The sequence below is a fragment of the Manacus vitellinus genome, unplaced genomic scaffold (genome assembly GCF_001715985.3).
Source record: "Manacus vitellinus isolate BGI_N305 unplaced genomic scaffold, ASM171598v3 scaffold_11_pilon, whole genome shotgun sequence".
Lineage (NCBI taxonomy): Eukaryota > Metazoa > Chordata > Aves > Passeriformes > Pipridae > Manacus > Manacus vitellinus.
In genome coordinates, this window is record NW_021938895.1 from 20,302,140 (window position 1) to 20,323,162 (window position 21,023).

General features: G+C 37.7%; 1 protein-coding gene across 1 annotated transcript in view; it reads left to right on the forward strand.

Moving 5' to 3' along the window:
- AGPAT5 (1-acylglycerol-3-phosphate O-acyltransferase 5) overlaps window positions 1-21,023 on the forward strand; it is a 54,381-nt gene that overhangs the window by 9,624 nt on the left and 23,734 nt on the right. The window contains 4 exon segments of the mRNA XM_008925856.4: window positions 5,307-5,376; window positions 5,591-5,706; window positions 10,602-10,691; window positions 17,105-17,195. Of these exon segments, the coding sequence (XP_008924104.3) occupies window positions 5,307-5,376; window positions 5,591-5,706; window positions 10,602-10,691; window positions 17,105-17,195 (367 nt within the window).

The following is a 21,023-nucleotide window of genomic DNA, read 5'->3' on the forward strand; positions in this document are numbered from 1 at the left end:
AGTGTCAGTTCCCTGTTTGTATCCTGTCTTGAGCCTGCTCCTTGTCAAACAGGTAAATAGATTCTGTGGTCTGAGGTACTTTCTCTAGAAGCTCAAAGGACTTGTGTCATCAGGCAGGTTTTTAGTCTTTGTTTAAGATGCCTGCAGAGGTCAGCTTGCACCGGAAATATGCTGACTTCAGAAGCTGTTACTGGGTGGTTGTTCTGATGGTTGGTTGATGCAAGCTCCACCCCTTCACCACAAAATTGTATCTCGAGTTTGTAACAAACAGATGAGACATACGCCCTAGCATACTATGTATTTTAATAAGCACGTTGTAGCAGTGCCCAGCTAACAAGAATGCTCTTGTCCCAAAGAGCATTGTTGTTAATTGGGAAGAAATACTGAAATGGAGAGAAGTGCATCTCATGAGGGTAGTACAGCTGAGTATATGAAGTCTATATGGTTGTTTTTAAGTGTTGATGTCGTGAATATTCTGTTTCTCCTCTCTTCCTCCAGAAGAGGGAATGTTCTCCCCATTATCCTACTACTTTTATCCTCCTTTCTAGTTGCTATTGCCTGTGCTTGAAACTGATGTTTTTCCTGATTGCAATGCACCACCTTCACCAAGTGCCCCAGTGCACATCAGTCTTGTGGAAGTAACAGCAAAGAAGGAAGCATCATTCTGCAATTCACACCTAGTTTCTTTGCATAGAGAAGGGAGGAGGGTTAAGAAGGCTGAGGAACCAAGAGAACGTGTGCTGGTAGATGTGATAGGACATCAGATGAGATGTTGTTTGCCTTACTACTACAGAAGCAGAAGTGCCAGATCTGCTTGCAGATCAGCTTCTAACTGCTCCCATTATCAACTACATCCAATTATAATATTAAAGTAATCATCTTAGGAGTTTGGTGTGATCACCAGTTGACCTACAAGCAGGTCTTCAGATAGTGTGATTACTTTTACCTCTTGAGTTATTCTTGTCATGGCACTGTTTACTGATGATATAGCTAGGACATGATTAAATGATCTATTTAATTTTCTTTGGTATGTACAGATTTCATAAGCAAGTAGAACTCCAAATTAGGAGTGTCCACCTTGTTGCAGTGAAAACCTCTGGAAATTCTGAGTTATTCAGGTGTGGCTACCATGCAGGACTGTTTTACATTGCTACGTGACCTACCACATTAGCACAGCCATAATTGAATATGTTGCACTGGAAGAAGCAGAGGCTGGTAGGGAAACTGAAACTGATGTCATCAGATTACCCAGGAACTCCCATTTGCACACCAGATCAGCCTATCACTGAGTTAGTAAATTCACTCATCAGGAGAACTTGTAACCTCCTGCCAGTGAATCAGAGCTACATGTGGACATGACACTCCAAGGTGTGTCTTGTGCCCGCTGAGCATGTGAACAACTTGGTGTATTGCATCCATGGAAGCTGGGTACCAGCCTTCCCTCAGAAGGGGATCTAATAGCATCCAGTTTCCTTTATTTGAGATCACACTGAATTGAGTTTGACAGCACTGCTTTGTAAAGAGATCTGAAAGACCCACATTAACACTAACTGTATTACCTGTTATTGTGAAGTGGGCTGTGAAGCAACCAAAACATGGCTAAAAGCATGCATTTTAATGTTGTGTACACAAGTAATATTTGCAATGTTAGACTGTAAATCTGCATATTAAACATTTTCCCTCAGATCTCTGCTTGCTTTGACTTGATGTGTTGCTCTTCCTTTTAACTTGTTTTCTTTGCTTGACTTCATTTTGCCCTTTTTTTTTTTAACACAGCAGATTATATTCTAAATGAATAGGATCCTCACATTCTGCATTGTGGCAGACAGAACATTTATCAGTTCTTTAAGCTGATAGGTAGAATGTATGTACGTATACTGTGACATATAAAGAGCTAGGTACTTAGTTTCTGAAACTGAAAATTGCATCCCAGGCATATCCTGTGCCATTTCGCTGGTGTGCTGGCTGCAGAGGGGAAGACTACCCCCCCCTCTTGTGCTCTTCACACCCTGAGAGAAGCATTATTCTTCTGTGCGGGGCTAGGAGTCTTTTAGCCACTCTGATTTCTTCAGATTGCTTCAAAAGGGGCTTGAATACAGCCTGGCACTGTGGACACTTGTTTCTGCCCTGCTGTCCCTGATAAATCACTCAAGTGCTTGCCTTGGAGCATGATGCTGATAAAGCCAAGGTTGTGGGTTCAATCCCCATACGAGCCATTCACATGAGAGTTGGACTTGATGATCCTTGTCTGTCCCTTCTAACTCAGACTCTTCTGTGATTCACTGTGGCCCCCAGATACCTTCTGCACCATCAGACTGAGAAGGAGCCAGAGACTGCATGGCCTCTGCAGCAAGGAATTCTGCAAAGTTAGCTATGTAAAACAGCAGGGAGTTAGAGGTTTTCTGGACACCACGAAGCAGAGTACTATATCATTTCCTTCTGCAACTATAATATACATTAGGTGCTCTGGTTCACCTAAACACATCAGATTGTCAGAAATTGCAGGCCTGTCCTGAGAGGACTCTTCCCCTGCTTATCCACAAGCAGGTGAATTCTTCAGACATCATCTCAAAGGGAAAAGGACAAAATTTCTGCAAGATTCAAAGCTCTAACTGTTACCCCACTGTTGTGTGTGATGAAAATTTTCAGAAACCTGATAAAGCAAAAACGCTTGGGTCTCAGAAGGAGAGCTGTGTGGGTGCCCACAGAGTAGGTGCCTCCTGGGATTGCAGGCTGAAGTTGCCATTCTTATCTGTTTGTAGTATCAGTCTTAAGTTTGTGGCTCAATTCCTAGCTGAGAGTGTCTCACATGAATAGGTATTTGCTGGCCTTTAATGAACTGTATAAGCCTTTTCTCAAGATCAGTGAAATAGGCAGTGCTGAAGTGGATGATGCTGCAGTTAAAGCGGTTGCATCCTCTTAGGCTGAGCCATCTGAGCAAACAAAATAGAGCTTCCAGATTTTCTCATTCTTATGTTTGCTTTGAAATAAAATGTCCAGTTTTTGTGTGTTTAATGAGAACTAATTATAAATAGGAAAAGATTTTTTTTTTAAAATTCTGTACAACAGTATGGCTGTGTGTTTTACCATGAGTAAAAGATTTTGGTCCATACCATTATGGTGAAACATAATGTTGTACACAGAAATTGCTTACAGTAATAATGAGCAAATGTTCCTTGGGATTAAAAGTGAACTAGATCCAATCTTATTGAAATAAAAAATAATACAGATTAACTGTTATATTTGGCAGACAACATTATACATGTTTTTTTAAGGGAATGATCCTTTATATTTGTTTTTACTCATGCAATAATCACAACTGAAGGCTTTAAATTGTGGGTCTGATTACACTGAGATCTTGACTTTGTACATGAAAGAGGAAATATTTACAAGTTGAAGTTAAAAATTGTACATTTCAAACCCTGTTTCTTGCGTGGGGCAGCTCTTGGGGTCAAGGGCATATTTTGTTTTCCTCTTGTTCTTATTTTTTTATATATATTTTAGAAAAGCTTAAATAGCATTCAGGACCTTCTGGTTTAGAAATTTGTTGTATTGGACCTTTTCCCTTCCTCTAAAGCAGTCTTTGCCAGAAACGGCATAGTGGAGTCTTAACTTGAAATTAAAGCAAACAGTGTTTATGGACCTCACATGTAACAGTGCTGGGAAAGTGTACTCTTGGAAAATGAGGCTTTAACTCTGTGAGAATAGCAAGATTTATTTCAGTGGAATTTTTGCACCTGAACTGTAAGGTCAACCTTATACTGAACAGTGGTACCTAGTGTCAACAGTAAGGCTATAAATTCTGGAACTTCAATGAGAAGACTACTCCTGTAGCAAAATCTTGTTTGAATTTCTTGGATACTGTTCAAAATATATGTGTCAACTGACTTGTTACAAATAATGTTCAGTTAGAATTTATTATTGTATTCCTTTTTTGGGGGGGGCAAGGGAAATTAATTCAGATAAGTAATGTCCTCTTTACTGTATGCTCAATGATCTCTTGTTCACATGTTTACTGAATATCTCAGTTTGGCAATATGTGCTTTCTGCCTTGGAAACAAAATTTAGTCAACAGTGCGGTTGCATATTCAAAGAGGAAACAGAATGAATGTGAAACAGACAGCTTTTATGAGGGTTTTTTGTCTAGTATTAACAAAACAAGGCACTACCCATCCAATATCACAGGTTAACTAAGAGGCGGGCAGATCTTCTGGAGATGCTGATTGAGACCAGCATATGAGACTTAGCATACTAAATGATACCAATCAAGATCTGAATGTTAATTAGATCTTCCAGATAAAATTCCAAGATTGTCCAGACCAGGGAGGTGATGATAACAAGTGGGTAAACCTTCCAAATAGCACTTTGGTTTTTTTGGTGAATGGACTAATTTTGCGGTAGTGTGTATATCTGATACAACTAACTTCTAGAAATGAGGAGTACACCCACTGGTATTGGCAGAGCAAGGGCTAAATTCTGCCTAGAATGTACCTATTGGAAAAACTAAGCTTCATTAAATAATGAAAATATTTATTAAAGATAATTGAACAGCTGTATTGATTCTTCAGTTCAGAATTAATTCATTTTTCATTTTGTATTTGATATAAAAGGAATTGAATTAATCCCTTTTAAAAGGGTGACTAGGATTCCTGCTTCAGCATCTTGCTTCCTGGTCTTGCTCCCACAAGGTTATTTCACTGAGGCCGTTGCCTCTTAGGGTGAGAAACTACAAGGTTAAAGGGTATCTTTAATATAACAGAGAAAAAAGCATAAGAAAACATGCTGGCTGGAAGCCACAGACCAATTTAAAGACATCTCTCAACCTCATGCTTTTTAATTCGTTCTTGATTGTTAAAATCATGGCAAATGGTTGAGATTGATCTAACCCAGGAAAACTTAACATTTTAGATTGGATGATAAAGAGTGAGTGTCTGGCTGAAGCATGTCTTATTCATTAGATGTATAAAGTGAAATGGTGATTTTGTACCTGGCTATTAGCTTTAGTTATACTAATGGAGGGATCTTGTGGATGAAGGTCAGCTTCCATGGATCCAGTTCTAGGGCTGAAGCACAAAAACAGAATAGCTTTCTTAAGCCCTTATTAATTAATATTTGCAGCTTTGTTGATGAGTCAGTTGTCTGTGTGGTGGGTCCTGACACAGTGATAGAGTGTTTGTCTGTTGATGGTGCTAACTTGCTGACAGTTTTCCTAGTAAATAGCCAATTACTGCATTGGATGTCGTCACTGCCTAATGCAATGAAAATAAATAATAAAGTAATACTGCATATTTTTTTAATTTTTTTAGGTAATAATCTACGGGGATTTGCCAAAAAATAAAGAAAATGTAATATATTTATCAAATCATCAGTGTACAGGTTTGTATTTTTTTTTGCTTGTCTTAGCACTTCAATAGGTTTAAAAAGTCTGCTTGTCTCTTTACTGTGTCTCTTTCCAGCCTTGCCCTAATGAGCAAGAACTTCTAGTTCAAAAACCTTTAATGACATTTATACGTACACCATGTGTTTTGTGTTTCATCAGTAGCAACTAAGAACTAATTTAACTGAGTATTTTGGGCTTTTGTCTTTGCAGTTGATTGGATTATTGCGGACATGCTGGCAATTAGGCAGAATGCTCTTGGGCATGTCCGGTATGTCCTGAAAGATGGCTTAAAGTGGCTTCCGCTCTATGGATGGTATTTTTCACAGGTAAGCCTGTTCACCTTTTCCTTGCTGTTTGTGGGTCAAATATGTAAGATGTACTTTCCCTCTGTTTGCCATGCATGCTGGGAAGACGTAGTTCTGAGCTGGCATTTATTTATTTGGACATGAAAATAGCTGGTTTCACTCAGTGTAGTTAGATGTGTATCTTAGTTGAGAGACAGTTATTAGACTCAGTAAATGAATACGTCTTATGGATGATGTTTATTACTAGAATTAAAACTGTCTGTTAGAAGCATTTCAGAATTTTCTAGAACTTTGTTCTTTTTACAGTCCAAAAGTCCACTTAGCAGTAGGTGTAAACAAACTTTTTTTTTTCTATGTATCATGCTACAAATTGGGAGTAAATTGGCATTTCTGTGCTGTACTTATTTATTTTTCAGTTGTTTGGTTTTAGCACAATATAAAAGAGAAAAATTGGATCTTAGTGGAGGAAAGGCAGCCCCGTGAAAGTGTTGATGGTTTTGCTTTGGACTTTAACTAAGCAAAAACCTGAGTCTAACAATAATCCTATTACTACATTTTTCTTTCTCCTCTTTCTGCATAATGCTCCTCTTGTCGCTTTTAGTTTGAAATCTCAACCTGATGTGACTCAAAACTACACAATTACTAAGAAACAGTGGGCCATGGTCATTGTACAACCAACATGCTGAGTAGATGTGATCTTCGCTCTAAAATGGTGGAGAGCAGTGTAGATTACTTAAAATCCTCCCTAAAATCCTCTGAATTTGTCATGTCTTTGCTTTTTCTGAAAGCAGGACTGTTTTTAAATACAAACAAAATGTAGAGGGGGATGTTTTTGAAAGTACTGGTTTGTTTTTCTAGGTGATCAGAAATGGCTTTACAGCACTTATCTCAGGATTTAGATGGGTGCTTCATTGTTAGAATAGAAATAGAGTTCTGGATAACTGTTCCAAAGTGCTTGTTCAATAAGATTTTTCTGCTTTGTCTTTTGTATGTTCTTATGTGTTTGATGAACATGAATCTGCTTTCTGTTCCCCCACCCCACCACCCGGGCAAAGAAAAGCAAAAAAAAATCACTTAGAAAAATAATTCTAATAGAATTAGACTGTTTGAACTTACTGTCAGCCCTGTCCAAAAGGGCAGGGAACATTGAGAAAATACTATGCTCGGTATGATTAGAACTATATATTAGTATGTAAAGGAATATATGAAGAGGTGTATGTCTGAAGAGGAGAATTTACTCTTTCCCTCATCTTTGGCATCATATTCAATGTTTTCAACTTGATAGTTGAAAATCTTTGTTGTCTTATGGATGATTGTCTTAGAGAACAAATAGATTATAGATCTTGGCTCTACTAAAACTGGTATGTTTAGAGAAGCATATACTTTAGAGAAAATAAGAAAATGATTCACAATTTATTTTGTTGGTAGGTTTGCTGTCCCAGTCCCCTAAATAAGTTCAAGCTGTCAGACCCTGTCATACCTCACTAGGGGTATCCTTTGGGAGAAAATGTACTTTTCAGTTGTCTAATGCTTGTCCCCAGTCATTCTCTACATTTTTCATCCACTAAAGTGACCAGTCTGCTGCATGGAAATATTTTGCTCTTTGTCCTTGCCTGTAGTCATTACATTGGTGGAGATTTAAGTCTGCTTTAATTAAAATACAGACAGGATGTATATTCCATCCACTATCACTATGTGTCCAGAAATTATTTTTTTCAAGATTTTGGAAAATTACTTTTGCTATCCAGAATATCCCGTGCTCAGTTTCCTGACTGGTATATTGACTGTTAAAAGAAGGTTCCTGTGGAAATTAATCTGAATGTAGCTTACATTACTAATCAAAACATATATATTAAATAAAATCTATTCAGCTTCGGATTCCTCAAAAAAATAAAGCTTCTACAAGATTCAGTGAGGGGTGATTATTTATATATATATATATATATATATATGATTAATTCAGTGACACAACTGAAAGGCAGTGGTGATGCATGTGTGCTTAAATGACTGAGACGGGATGCTGAAGGCCTGCAGTGCGAGCTAATAGGTATTTTTATTGTTTTTATCACACCAAACAGTGCAAAAACATAAAACACTTCCTGCCCTTCCTGTTGATGTTCTGTCAGTGATGTCACTTACACTCCACTAAAAGTTTCCAGAGCCACACAATTACGCCATGCTCACGGAATTCATATTCCCTACCTCAGGTAAACATCCTGTTTGGAAATAAACGTGGTCTGGATGTCCAGGAGAGCGAAATTCAGGCACAAAGGAAGTATATTTGTAAACATAATCTATTGTTGACTGAGAGAGGGGCTTTTAAAGTACAGCGGAAAAAAATTATAACCTTAAAAACAGTACTTCCAGAAATCTGTTTTGAAAGGAGTTCATATATTTGATCTCTTACTGAAAAGGAAATGCAATACAAATTGGGGAATTCAAGCTATATACAATGGCATAACTAGCATTCTTCTTTGGAGGCAGCTATCTAATAGCAAGAAAAGAAAAGAAACACTGAAATTAACCTGTTATGTTTCAGGTCTGATTTATAAGGTGGAACCTATTTCAGTGCAGCTGGGATAAATATTTTGATAAATATTTTTGATATCTCGCAGTTCACCTGATTTTTTAACACAGGAAGCATGTCTTTATCTCTTCTGTTATTCAGCATCAGCTTGTGCACCCTTTTGGTTGTTATTGAATTTTAGCAACATATTTAGTTAGTGTGGCATCTTGCCTCTCTTTAGCTTTGTAACCCTGAGCCTTGGGGCACCCGACACAGTGATGTATTTGGGTTGTGTGCAGCAAATGCTGATCTTACACTACATACTTTGTCTGTTCTTATGTGACCGTATGCTCATTTCCTTCAGAAGTACAAATCTGCTTCTGAGCATTAAGAAATCTGAGGTGGGACACCAGATGAGTCTTTGGTGTTATGGTGTCCCTGAGGAAACTCTACAGTAGTAACTTCATTTCTCCCAGTTAACAAATTAAACAAGGAGAAGTTGGTTCAGTATTTTTCCAGTTCACTGCAACTGGTTAGTAATTTGATAAGGGAAGACCTTGATTTCAGCCTTTTCCCATTTATCAAAGCCTCACCTAGCTCAACTCACACAGTATGACGACTTACCAATTACATGGAAGTCTTGTATAGTAGATGCATTATTTCTGATACCAAACTGAGTTTGCCCTTCCTGAAAGGGGTGGTTGTGGTAAGTGTCAGAATACAACTGTACTTAAGTCTGCTTAAGAATTCTACTTCCCTTTAATAGTGTCAGATCTTAAAAATGGTCTTATAAGTGGAGTGTGGAGATAACTTATAGCTCTCTGTTTACTACACAACTTTGGAACATTTTTCTCTTCAAGCTGTTATCTGTCTGGAACTGTTAATACTGCTTATAGGATGGTCCCAATACCATGCTTCTGCCTGCTAAAGGCCAAACTCAGTGGGCTGGGGAATTCTGTTTATGGTTTTGGTCCCCTGCCAGTCACAGCAGCCCAACTGAGTGTTAGAGCTGGCTACTTCACCTTGGCAGAGAACCACAGACAATAATGTTAGGACAGAATATGTAATATGGAGTTAATGCACCATTGACTTTCATGTTCCTTTTCACTGCAGCTTTTGGAGGACAACTTAAAAGTCTCATCAAATACCACTGTCTAAGCAGCTACATGGCCATCTCTCCATGCCATGAAAAGCAAAGGCTGAAAGTAGTTTGCATGACCTCTTCCTAACCCCTCAGACTTTATTTTTGGCCATGCCATGCCAGTTCCACACACAGCCCCTGTTTCTACAATGTGTACTGTATCTTTTCCTGAGATCAGACATTTAAATGAGATTCAACTCTTAGTAGTTTTAATCTTGCTGTCACCTTTCTGTTGAGCATGTAAAACCATAAATGGACAGAAGTTGTCTGACAAAATCTAATACTAATAGGCAAGGTGGACAGAAAAGAATATTAAGAAGCTATGGAACCCCTTAGAAAACCCATGAAAACAAGGTACTTTAAAACTGAAATTCTGTTATTTGGAAGCTAATTTTGTTTTTCCAGACTTTATTGTATCAGTAGTTCATATTGATGCATGTTTGTTTGAATCCTCTTACTCCATAGATGAAACAAAGTGGTGGAAGAGGGAAATGATACAGCAAATTTCTCTTTGTGTGTACTTTACTGTAGTCCTTTTACTGAAGTTTTTGTGATTGTGTGCAACAAGTTATAAAGTGAATCTCTTCCTGGACATAGTCCAACTTTTTGTAATAGTTTTCAGTAAAAATACTTCTATAAAATTCTTTGTCTTCTACAGATTTTGGTTTACTTATTCAGTTATCTCTGTATGTAACTTCTTTATTGAAAATTTGATTCTCTAAGAAATGCATGGAAGTTTTCAAGACATATGCTAGCTAAATTTGTGCTATTCATAAATTTTGTATGTGGAGGTGTGATACTTGCATTTCCAGTATTTGCATAAGTCACTATTTAAGAGCAGATGCATAAAATTGAAAGCATTGACCTGTAAGTACTTGTATGTGAGTAACTTCATTTGTGTGATTTTCCCTTGATATACAAATTAAGCTACATGTCAGTGTTGTCAAGGACAGATCCCTGGGGTCACTTCCAATGACATCTTCAGTTAATTATTTAACACCTTTAAACAAGACACTTCAAATGTCTTATGCACTGGGAGTTTTTTGTATCTGATTTTTATTTAAACAGATTTTGTGAACTGAAGTACATGCAAGTGTAAAATTAGTTTCAGGTGCTTTCATCCTAGGAGAAAATGTCTTGTGGGCAATTTGCAGCAATGAGTCATAAAGGTGACTTGTCATTGTTGTCTTGTTTGTTCTTCTATCAACTATTCTACATTAAACTACACTTAAATATTTAATGCTTTTCTTTTTTTTTTCTCTCTGATAGCATGGAGGAGTCTATGTAAAAAGAAGTGCCAAATTCAATGAGAAAGAAATGAGAGAGAAGTTGCGGGCCCAGATGAAAGCTGAGACTCCAGTAAGCTTATACCTTCCTTCTCATTTCTTTGACTTTTTTAATGGCAAAGGCTTATTGGAGAAAAGAGCCATGCCCGATACCCACAAACTACAAGATGGTAATCATGGATTTGTTTTCTTTCTGTGTTTTTACAGTTGCTTTCTATGATTAGAGTGATGCCTCTAATTAAAATGAGGAAAATTTGACTAGTGCTTTCTGAATGATAGGAACTTTGTGATCCTCTCTGTAGAGAGCGAGGGGTTTGGACTGAGAAGATGAACTGTAGCACCTTCCTTGAGAAACCACTATTTCAAAAGAGAAACCCTTTGTTTCAAAAGACAACATTTTGACTACTGTGTGCTTGTCAGAGACTGACACTCATGACTTCTGAAAGTCAAGAACCATTCTTACCAAATGTTAATTAGTCATCACGATGGTCAATCATTTCTAATGGCAGTGACATCTTAAGAACACAATAACTTTGTCTGATATGCCTGGAGGAGGAAAAAAATTACCAAAACAAACTCTTGATAATTTTCTATTTGAAGAATGATTGTTACTGCCAAGTGACTTTTCTCATGACTCCCTGTATGGTTTGTGGCTCAGTGGTTAGCATCACTGTGCTTGGCTTCCATTACTTGCTGTGTATTAAAATTTTTCTGCCTTTTTGGCTAAACTTAAGAAAAACCAACTAAGCAAGCCTTGATACAGAACAGTTACACTTTCATTTTATTTTAAAATGTATGATTAGGATTTAGATTCCACATATTGTCAAACCTTATAAAAGGTGAGGTTTTGGAGTAAAAGGAGGTTTTGGGTAAAAGGAGTGCATGGACTGCTTTGACATTCATAATAGTCTTTTCTTTTTTCTTCTTTGGAGATAGAGAGTTTCTGTTTGTGCATGTGTCTGTGTTCAAAAAGCAAACTGGCCTTATGCTTATTGAGAGGCTTGAATGAGTAAAGTTGGTGGTGTTGGAAATGGGCCCAGAACCTGGATGTGCATGCCAGGCAGTTGTTGCCATTTTCTTCATACTGTCTAGGGTTGCTGCAGACATTCATTCTGTTTAAAATCTCTCAGTCAAACCATATAGGGAATGACAAATTTTATAAAACCAAAGCTGTCAAAAGCCTATTTACTGAGACAAATATTTGCATCTGCTTGGGTAAAAGACACAGGCCATTGAGTTGTCATTTGAGAGAAGACTAAATTTTCTGTAATCTGCTTTATCTGAGAATTTAAATGGAGATGCTATTAAATGGCCTTTAACATGCAGTTACTACTCTGAGAAGAACATGATAACTTGTCTCCTTACACCATTATTCATGGAGATACTTTGCAGTTCTGCAACTTAGCATGACATTCACGAGCAACCATATAGCTTTTAAAATAAAAGACATTTTGATCAGTAAAGCAAGTATGCCCTAAAGTCATCAGCTTCATGCAAAAATAACCGATCTACTACTCTGGAATTTTTATGTACTGTATGCTGTAGCTCAGGGTGGGCTTTTCTTCAGTTTATAGGGCAGCTGGTGTAGCTTAGTCATTCTGCGTGTATGTGGTGGTGGAGTTCTTTCTTTATTGTAGTGTTAGAGAAGAGCTGGCCTTTCAGCTGCTAAGGGAAGATTTATATACCAATAGAGTAGGGATGGACAGGAATCTGTGTTAAGGGTCATGTTGTTGTTTACAGTTTCTCTGCACATACAATTTAAACAAAAGAATCCAGATGATTAATGTTCAGTCTGTCTGGAGCCATCCCTATTCCCATTAAGAAATTAAAGACATATAGGAAGACAGAACCAGTCTTCTGTTCTCTTCCGTGTAGCAAGATCTTTACTGTTTCACTGTGGATTTTTTTTTTTTTTTTTAATTACAAGTAAATTGGAGTTAAAACTGATAGGAAGAGTAAGACTGTCTCTTAGCCTCTTACATTCACAGTAGAACTGGATTAGTGATCTGGTAAGCCTCCTTTCATGCCGTAACAGTGGGACTGCATGATGTTCCTGCCCACCTTGTCTTACAACTTCCACCTGCCTGCCTTAAAAGCCCCTTTTCCTCCACTTTGCAGCTGGTCCACCCATCTTCCCAGATGCAGCGCAGCAGTATCAGACGCGCATAAAATTTTGATACTAGACTGAAACACTGTTGCACTCATGTTTCCTTAGTGGGAATCTTGAACTAATACATTTTTTAATTTTGGCAATTACTTTGCTTCCCAAACTGTCATTGAATTATACACCTAAATGGTGCATTATTGAACCTTTTCTTGGTAAAACACACTTGAAACGCTGTGATTTTGTTTAAAATTCCATGAAGTCTGACTGATTGCTAACAAATTGCAATCTTATGTCTTGTTATGAGAACACAGACTGTCACATTGTTTAAAGAGCACTTCTGCATTAATGTTGTTTTAATGTAGGCTGTAATAAGATTAATGCGTTTCTCAATGCAACAATATATCCAGCTGACACTTTATATGCTCAATGTACTTGGTTTATAAAGAAAGTTAACTCTTCTGAACAGCAAACTATTCAGTTTGATAAATGAAAATGTAATTTATATTTATTTTTATCATGCACTGAGAGTAGGAAATCTGCATTCTGAGATGTGAGATTTAAACTAGCACAACAATATTTAGCTGATTACTATGTGTTTTGGTTTTGTCATTTAGTCACAGTTTTGTCATGCGAAGCAACGCCAATCAAACAATAAAAGCGTGGAGGGGACAGGTACATTAATACAACTGCTATAAGACTTATTGTAATTACTTTGTCATATAGTTACTAATTTGCAAATCCCTAACAACTTATAAATCATGGATGTTCTTGCCTGCTTTCCCCACATCACCCTTTGTATGTCATTTCAATTATACCAGGTAGGCTTTCTCATACCCTATCTTTTTTGATCTTGGTTATTGATCTGAATGATAGTGTTTCGCATCCAATTCACCAGAAACATGCCTTCTAAGCAGTGGTCTAAACACATATGAGTCTCTCTAGCTGTCAGAATGCAATAATATGAATTTTGTAAATGAAAATATTTGTTTTCCCCTTGTCACCTGGCAACAGCACAGTAAATGCAAGATACCTTTAGTCAGTAGTTACCACTTATTGATGCTCTATGTTATTCTACAGAATGGCAGCAGTTTCCTCCAGGACACCCTCCAAAGCCCTGTCCTTGGCCAGCTTTTCTCTTTGTCACCTTCTCTTCCTGTATGTTTATGGTTGTTCTGTATTCCAGGGACTCTCATCTGTTGCTTTGGACCGCTTTCCCCTGCTCCACCCAGCTCCTTTTGTGGCCCTCTGATCTATGGCAGGGACTTCCTCGGCTACCCTACCCCCCATTCTGGAGGCACAGCCCCTTTGGTGCTGTTGCTGTTTGGTTTTGCCTGGGAGACCTCGACGATGCTGAGGGAATGAATAGAATTGCTATTTGGGTGAATGCAGTTATCATCTTCCATTCATTTCATTTTGGATTGTGGCAAGTGCACTGACATTACACTGGGGACTGCCGGTAACCCCTGCCTCTTTCCTGATTTTCTGACTCCAACAAGAATCAGCAGGGTTCTACTAAATGAATCCTGATTCAAAGGTTCACCTTGAAGCTTTCAAACTGATGAGAGATACAGAGTTTATTGACATGCAACCATCCTGTAGAAACAGGCATGAAAGTACCACCTAACTGAACATAGGGACCTAGTGCTTGGGTTAAAATCAATGTCTCAACGAATCAGGGGCTACTGTAATCCGAAACTGCCTAGGCCATTTTGAACACAAGCACTGTACTTTGCAGCCACTGCTATAAAGTGTGTAACTTTATGTAGCTAATTGCCATAATTGAAAAAATCCATTTAAAAAATGGCCTTACCTTCAGCTAGTGTTTCTGGGCAATTAAAATACTTCTACACCTCAACAGTTCTTATTCCAAGTTCAGGGGAGCTTATTTATTTATTAAAATCTGAAGAGATTTACAGTCTTTGGAAATAGTGCTTAAGGATTTAACTTTTGCTGCCCATGTTGGGAGAAAAGCCAGTCATACAAATAGATCTGGTAGGCTGAATTGCTCTGGCAGAATATCTTTGTCTTGTGCAGGACTGTATGTGAATATAAGTAGGAATCTATTTACATTTATGAATTTTACTCAGTTAGAGTAGTCCTAGTGAGCTACATAGTAGCTTTATATGTACTGAATTTAAAGCAAAGGCCTCTTCTCAGTCTTGTTGGTATGCTTTCAATTCAGAGATATTCAGATTCTGGTCAACAAATCTGTTTAGCTGCTTGTATTTTAGAGGTTTACAAGAATAATTAAAGTATAATTTCAATCCCTGCTTTGTATTATACATGTAGGACTGGAGTAAGTAGATACTGTTCCCTGTTGTGTAATCAGCTTTTGGTGGTTACATTATCTGCTTTGAAGACCAGTAACATTGTTGCATGCTTGTAAGTGCTGACATCTGTACCAAGAATGGTGTTCCTATCCTGTGTGCTTAACTTCCTTTGCTCTATTACCTGTTACAGCCACTGAATTACCCTTCAGAGCTAAGCATACAGTCTTTGATGGGGAAGGAGGGGGGTGGAACACCTCATCTTGAAGTACCATTTTAAGAATTCAAATTATGTGATTTGAATAGAGCACATCTATGAAAGCGAAAAAAAATGCATCTGGATTTGAATATTATGTCCTTTCCAGCTTACTTGGAAAAGTTTTACCTAGTCACTTAAATATCTGAACAGTGTACTTCATAGACGAAATGTATAGATGACTGGGGAAAGTGTGGACTACAGCTGGGTATGAGGATTCCTGTACTTGTCCCTGTACTTACACTACTGTTTGTTATAAAAATGTAAGCACCTTGACTCTTAAACACATTTTCTTTTGTTCCTTCCCCACCAAATCTGTATACAGCTTGTATACATTGGCTTGTTTTGATTTCTGCTTGTCCTTGAACATTCTTGGACTTCACCTGCCTCTGCAGTCTGCCAGTTCTCCCCCAAACATGCCGTGACAAGTGCCACTTTTTCTGTAGCTCTCTTCACTCTACTGGAACTGGTTTTCCCATTCTTAACATATTCTTTTTTCTTTTTCCCCTGCCAGGTTCTAGGCAGTGTACTCAATTCTCCTCTTTCTTGATCTCCTGCTGCCTTCACTGGTTGTCACATTTCCTAGATTTCTTCCCATCTCTGAATTCTAGCACATCTTTCAGCCTTCCTCGCTGGGGCTGACTCTGGACCGTTTACTTGCTGGGGCCTGTCTTCTGGCATTCAGCCTCTTCTCTAGCTCTTCTGCAGTTATTTAGTGCAATACCAGTGCAATACTTTGATGTTTTGTGGGCTAGAAGCGCAAAGTTAGATTCCTGTGTGTCTCTCTCTGAGTTTTTATTCAACTTGATGTCTTTACATGATGTGGACTCCCACTTGTCAGTGTCTTCATCTACTCTCTGATAATCCTCCTTGGACTGTTTTATAAATCCACAGTCTCTTTTTCTTTCAAATATTTCTTGAGATTAAGAAGTTAGTGTAGGCACAGTAGGCATTTCACTGTGAATGTGTCAGCTCCACACTAGTTACCATTTGTGGCCATGTCTCCTCTGCAGATGAACCCCCAATATGAAATTTTCACTGCTTAAATGATGTTTTACATCAGTTTTGTTTATAGGAGATTATGCAAGACACAGACACTAAAAAAGAAAGAAACCTCTGTTCTGTTTCAAAGAAAATGAAAGATTCATCACATTTGACTGGTCCTATTTGGGTACATAATTTTGCACTCAGATATGCAGATATTTAGGCAAAATCATTACCTCTGTAATGATTTGGGAACCTATAGGTTGTTGCTGAACAGGCAAGTGAATGAATTAACTTGGGAAATCTAACCTTGCAGACATGCATGCTTAAAGGAATGTGACTTTAAAGTTCAAATTACACTAAACTATGATTTTCAGTTCCTAATATATTTTATATCCAGTGCGGTGAGAGGCATAGAGGCTTGTAAAGTAGCTGATCATGGATGGAATTAAATGTATATTTCAGTATAAGGAAAGACTAGAGGCAGGAGCAGTATTAAAGAAAAAAATTTCAGTCATTTGTGACATACTTGCCTGTCTTTTCAAAATCTCTTAAAACTGATACTCTTGTTGATATTAGCTGCTCCTGACTTGCTGACTTTTGTTGACAAGTGCCATCTCCTTTCCTAAATCACCTGGACTACTTTCTATGGTGTATTTTCAAAGAAAATGATTTTTGAACCTTGAACAGTAAGTTTGTTAGAGCTAGGAAATTTTAGCTCAAGTATTCTGATTTTCTTTGGATCCTTACAGTAATCAGTGGTGTGAGCTAACTACGATATGGACCTATCAAGTATTGATAATTTCTGTAAAAGCAATCAGTTTACATTTATTATAAGAACTTGTCTGTTTTGTTTCTTTTTAAACCCACAGATGTATTTAGTGATTTTTCCAGAGGGGACTCGTTACAATCCAGAAATACCAAAAGTCATTGCAGATAGTCAATCATTTGCTGAAAAGGAAGGTAAGCAAAATAAGTCTTGAAATAATTCTTAGTTACAGTGTTAATATATATTATATAAAATTGTTATATAATCTGAAGATAACCTCACCTTAACTGGACTATTAAACCTGCCTGATTGGTATTTAAAGGGTTAAAATAGCATAAACTAGTGTTTCTCTTACCAGAAAGTAAGATTATAGTAGCTTATATACAGATATTTTCATGCATTTCACATTGTGCAAGAGTAATAATATTCCAGAAGGCTCTCCATAGTTTCTGCCTATATCTGTGTATTTATTTTCTCGTTCAAGGTTGTAGGAATTACCTGCACTGAATCAGGGCTGTTCCACCTAAGTTGATATTGTAGCTCCAATTCCAGTTATTAGCCAATATAAAGAGTATTTTGCATAGTGATGGTTGTACCTTAAAAGAAAAAGTCTTCCATCACTTAATTTTTAATTAGCATTAATACTCCTGTGGCATTTTGGTTTTCTTCCTCTCTCAACTTCCAGTCTCAACCTTCTCTTGGTTGAACTTTATTCTGAAGTCACTTTGGTTGTTGGCATTGTCTCTATAACCACAGATGGAATTACTTCATCTTTGGAAAGGCTCACAAAAAGCCAAGGGTCCCAAGCTTTTTTATATTTTTTGACATCATATACACAATACATGTAAACTCTAAGTTCAACATGTTCGGTGAACATGTTTCCTGGTTTTGTTTTTTCCTGTTGACCAAAAGTGAAATAATTCACTCTGGAGGTAAACAAAGAATAACAAATAGGTCTGGTAAATTCATTCCTGTGACACACTGAAATGAATTCACAAGTATGTGAATCAGCCTGTTGATATCATCAATTTATTAAGTATTGTTAGCTCTTCTCCAAAAGGATACATACTTTTCTTCTCCTTGGGAAGAATGGAATTTGTTTGCGTGTATGAGCAGGAGAGCTTAAGTCATAATGTATTTGTTCATTGCTTCAGTTTCCTGTCGGAAATGAAAGTCAAATGTTTCATTTAGCTTGGCGGTTCTTTGAGTGTTTGGGGGGAGGTGGTGTTTGATAGGGATTTTTTTCCTCTCCTCCTTTCTCAGGGAAAAGATTTTTATTGCTATTACTTTAATTCACCTCTTAATTATATCTCTGCAGTCTGCAAAACAGTAAAACACTGCTTTTGTACTTTCAGAGCACCTGTTTTTTTCTCCTAGTGCTCTTCTCTCCAGTATTGGTCTGCTTTTATTTTGTAGGATTACTCCTTTTAAAAACTCCCATGACAAATAGTTATCAAAAAAGAAACATCGCCAATTCTAGTGCAGAATCCTCTAGATCTGCTTTTCCTCACTGCAAAATTCTTTTATGGTTGGTCTTATTGTTATGTGGAGAAAATGGGAAGCAGTCTGCGCAGAACCCTGCTCCTCTGCATGTTCACACAAAGGTAGAAACTCCCTTGAACTGGAGCATCCCTCATACAAGCGTGCTGAGAAGCAGGATGGCTGACACCGAGAGCTGCTGCCAAACTGTTCTGAAGACTGGTCCACGAGGCCCATACCAGTACAAGGCACATACCAGTACACCAGGGAGCTGTGAGGATGGGGAATTCCACATGGCAGCTGGCAGGATGTGATGACAACTCCCCAGGGTCCCACCATGCTACTGCACAGCACTGCTGGCCCTGGGCCTGCGGCTTCCATGCAGGAACCCCAGTGCCACCACAGTCCGGGCTGGATCCTGTGGCTGCAACATGGGAACCGTGGCCTCACCAGTCAGTCACTACATGTTGTGCTGGTTGTGCTCCCTGTGAGTGTGTGAGCACTGTTATGTTACATACTCAGCTGAACTAAAAACACATGATTCCACACTTGTCTGAAAGATCCTGGAGGCTTCTTATTTCCTACAGTTTTAGGAAGGGTAGTAATGCCCAGTAGTTCTGTCAATGAGAGGAATGAGGACATACTGTAACTTACAGTTTAAAATTGCACTTCATTCTTCATGGGGATATAATAAAGTCTAATAATTTAGTCTTGTCATCTTAGTATATTAGTTACAGAGCACAGTGCTTCAGGGTTGGCTTTACAGACATGTAGAGGAATTTTTTTATTTGTTTTATACCTTGAAATGTAAGCTTTATAATGCTTTTTTCCTACATTTTGGCCCAATTTTATGTTGAAAAAATAGTGCAAGTGTAATATTGGAAATAGTGGTTTAATTAAGAAGAATTAAACTTGAAACTGATGATAGAACCAGAGCTATTACTCCCAAAGATAACAAAACTATTCCTAGAGCACAGGGCACAAGCATAACTCATGTTTATCATGCTGTCTGAAATACTGGGTTTTACATTTGTGTGTGTATGTACTTTGTTAGTTTTGCAGAGAGGAAATATAAAAAAGTTTTGTGGAATTTTTGTTTACTTTTACTGTCCATGAGCTGGATCCTCATCTAGAATAAAGGATCGTTGGTTTAGGCAGAACTGTTGGGCTGAACTTAATTACCTGCTCTTAGTGGGACCAGTTAATGAGCTGCATCTCGTATCGTGATGGTCTTTTTATGTAAACACTAGTTTTGGACACAGTTACAGGCTCTTTACAGTTGGTCCTAGGACCAGTTCAACAAAAAGAAATGTAAAGTGAATTTAAAAAATAGCTTGGGTTGACAAACAACAGAATATTTTGACATTGCTGATTTCAACTATTATGTCTTTCCTCATTGGTATGAATATATAAATAAATCTTATCTGTCTGTGAATAGGATGGAAAGGTAGCAAACAGCAAAAGAATTTACAGGTGCTTGTGGTCACCCTTGATAGAGGAATAACTTCAAAAAATGCTGATAATAATTCATGTAACAGTTTGTTTTGCTGTAGGACTCGGGTTCTACACAAGATCTTGAGTCCTAGCAAGAGCAGGTGATTTCCCTCTTTCTGAAACACAAGGAAATCAAATATACAGGGTAAGTCCAACAGATGTGGGTAGATCTGAATGATTAAGTTGAGGCTGAAGGCCATCAAACACAGAGAAACTTGTAGGGAAGGAGTAGAACTGTACTATTTTTAGAAAGCAATAAATGATACTGTACATTAATAAATTAAATCCATGGCCTCTTTTCTCAAATTTGTCATTAACTGCTTTGCTAAGTTCAAGTTAAATGTACTGCCAGGTTTTTTTGTTTATTAAAACCAAAGAATGCCAAAAACATCTAGAGGTAACATTGATTAGAGTTAATTAATCCCCTAAATTAGGGGATTAATATATGTGGTTTTCATGTTGGAGTCTGACATGTGTATCAACCTTCAGGCACTGATCAGTTTGACACAGCAAAACTCTAATTAGCTTGAACTCCATCGTGAGTTCTGTCCACAATTGTATTCAGTGAAAATAAGCAACAGAAAGTTGCTTACTTCCAGGTATACTGATTTTACTGTGATGACTGAAAATGTTGTCATCGAGGGATAATGCTAGTACCCCCAGAAACTCAAAGATTACTCATTCTACACATTTTACAAGTGGCAGAAGATTCCAGTCAGATCAGATTCTTACCCCAGATGGACCAGGAAGTATTTTAAACACAGAATATGTTTGTTTGATTGCATTGGGAAAGGAAAAATGCTACTCTTGAAGTTTAAAAAAAAGAAGAAAAAATTACCTCTAAAACTAAGTTGTTTGGTTATTTGTGGTAGGATTAATGTAGGAGTTATTCATAGAACAAGTTGAGAAAATTATTCCGGTATTTATGTTATTTGGCCAAAATAACAGTATTTGCTGGAATTTCACAGCTACAGCAAACTGCATAAGCCAGCTGTTGCCAGAATATTAGCTAGAGGCTTCCAAGCTGAAGGAGATGTATGCCATGTAGC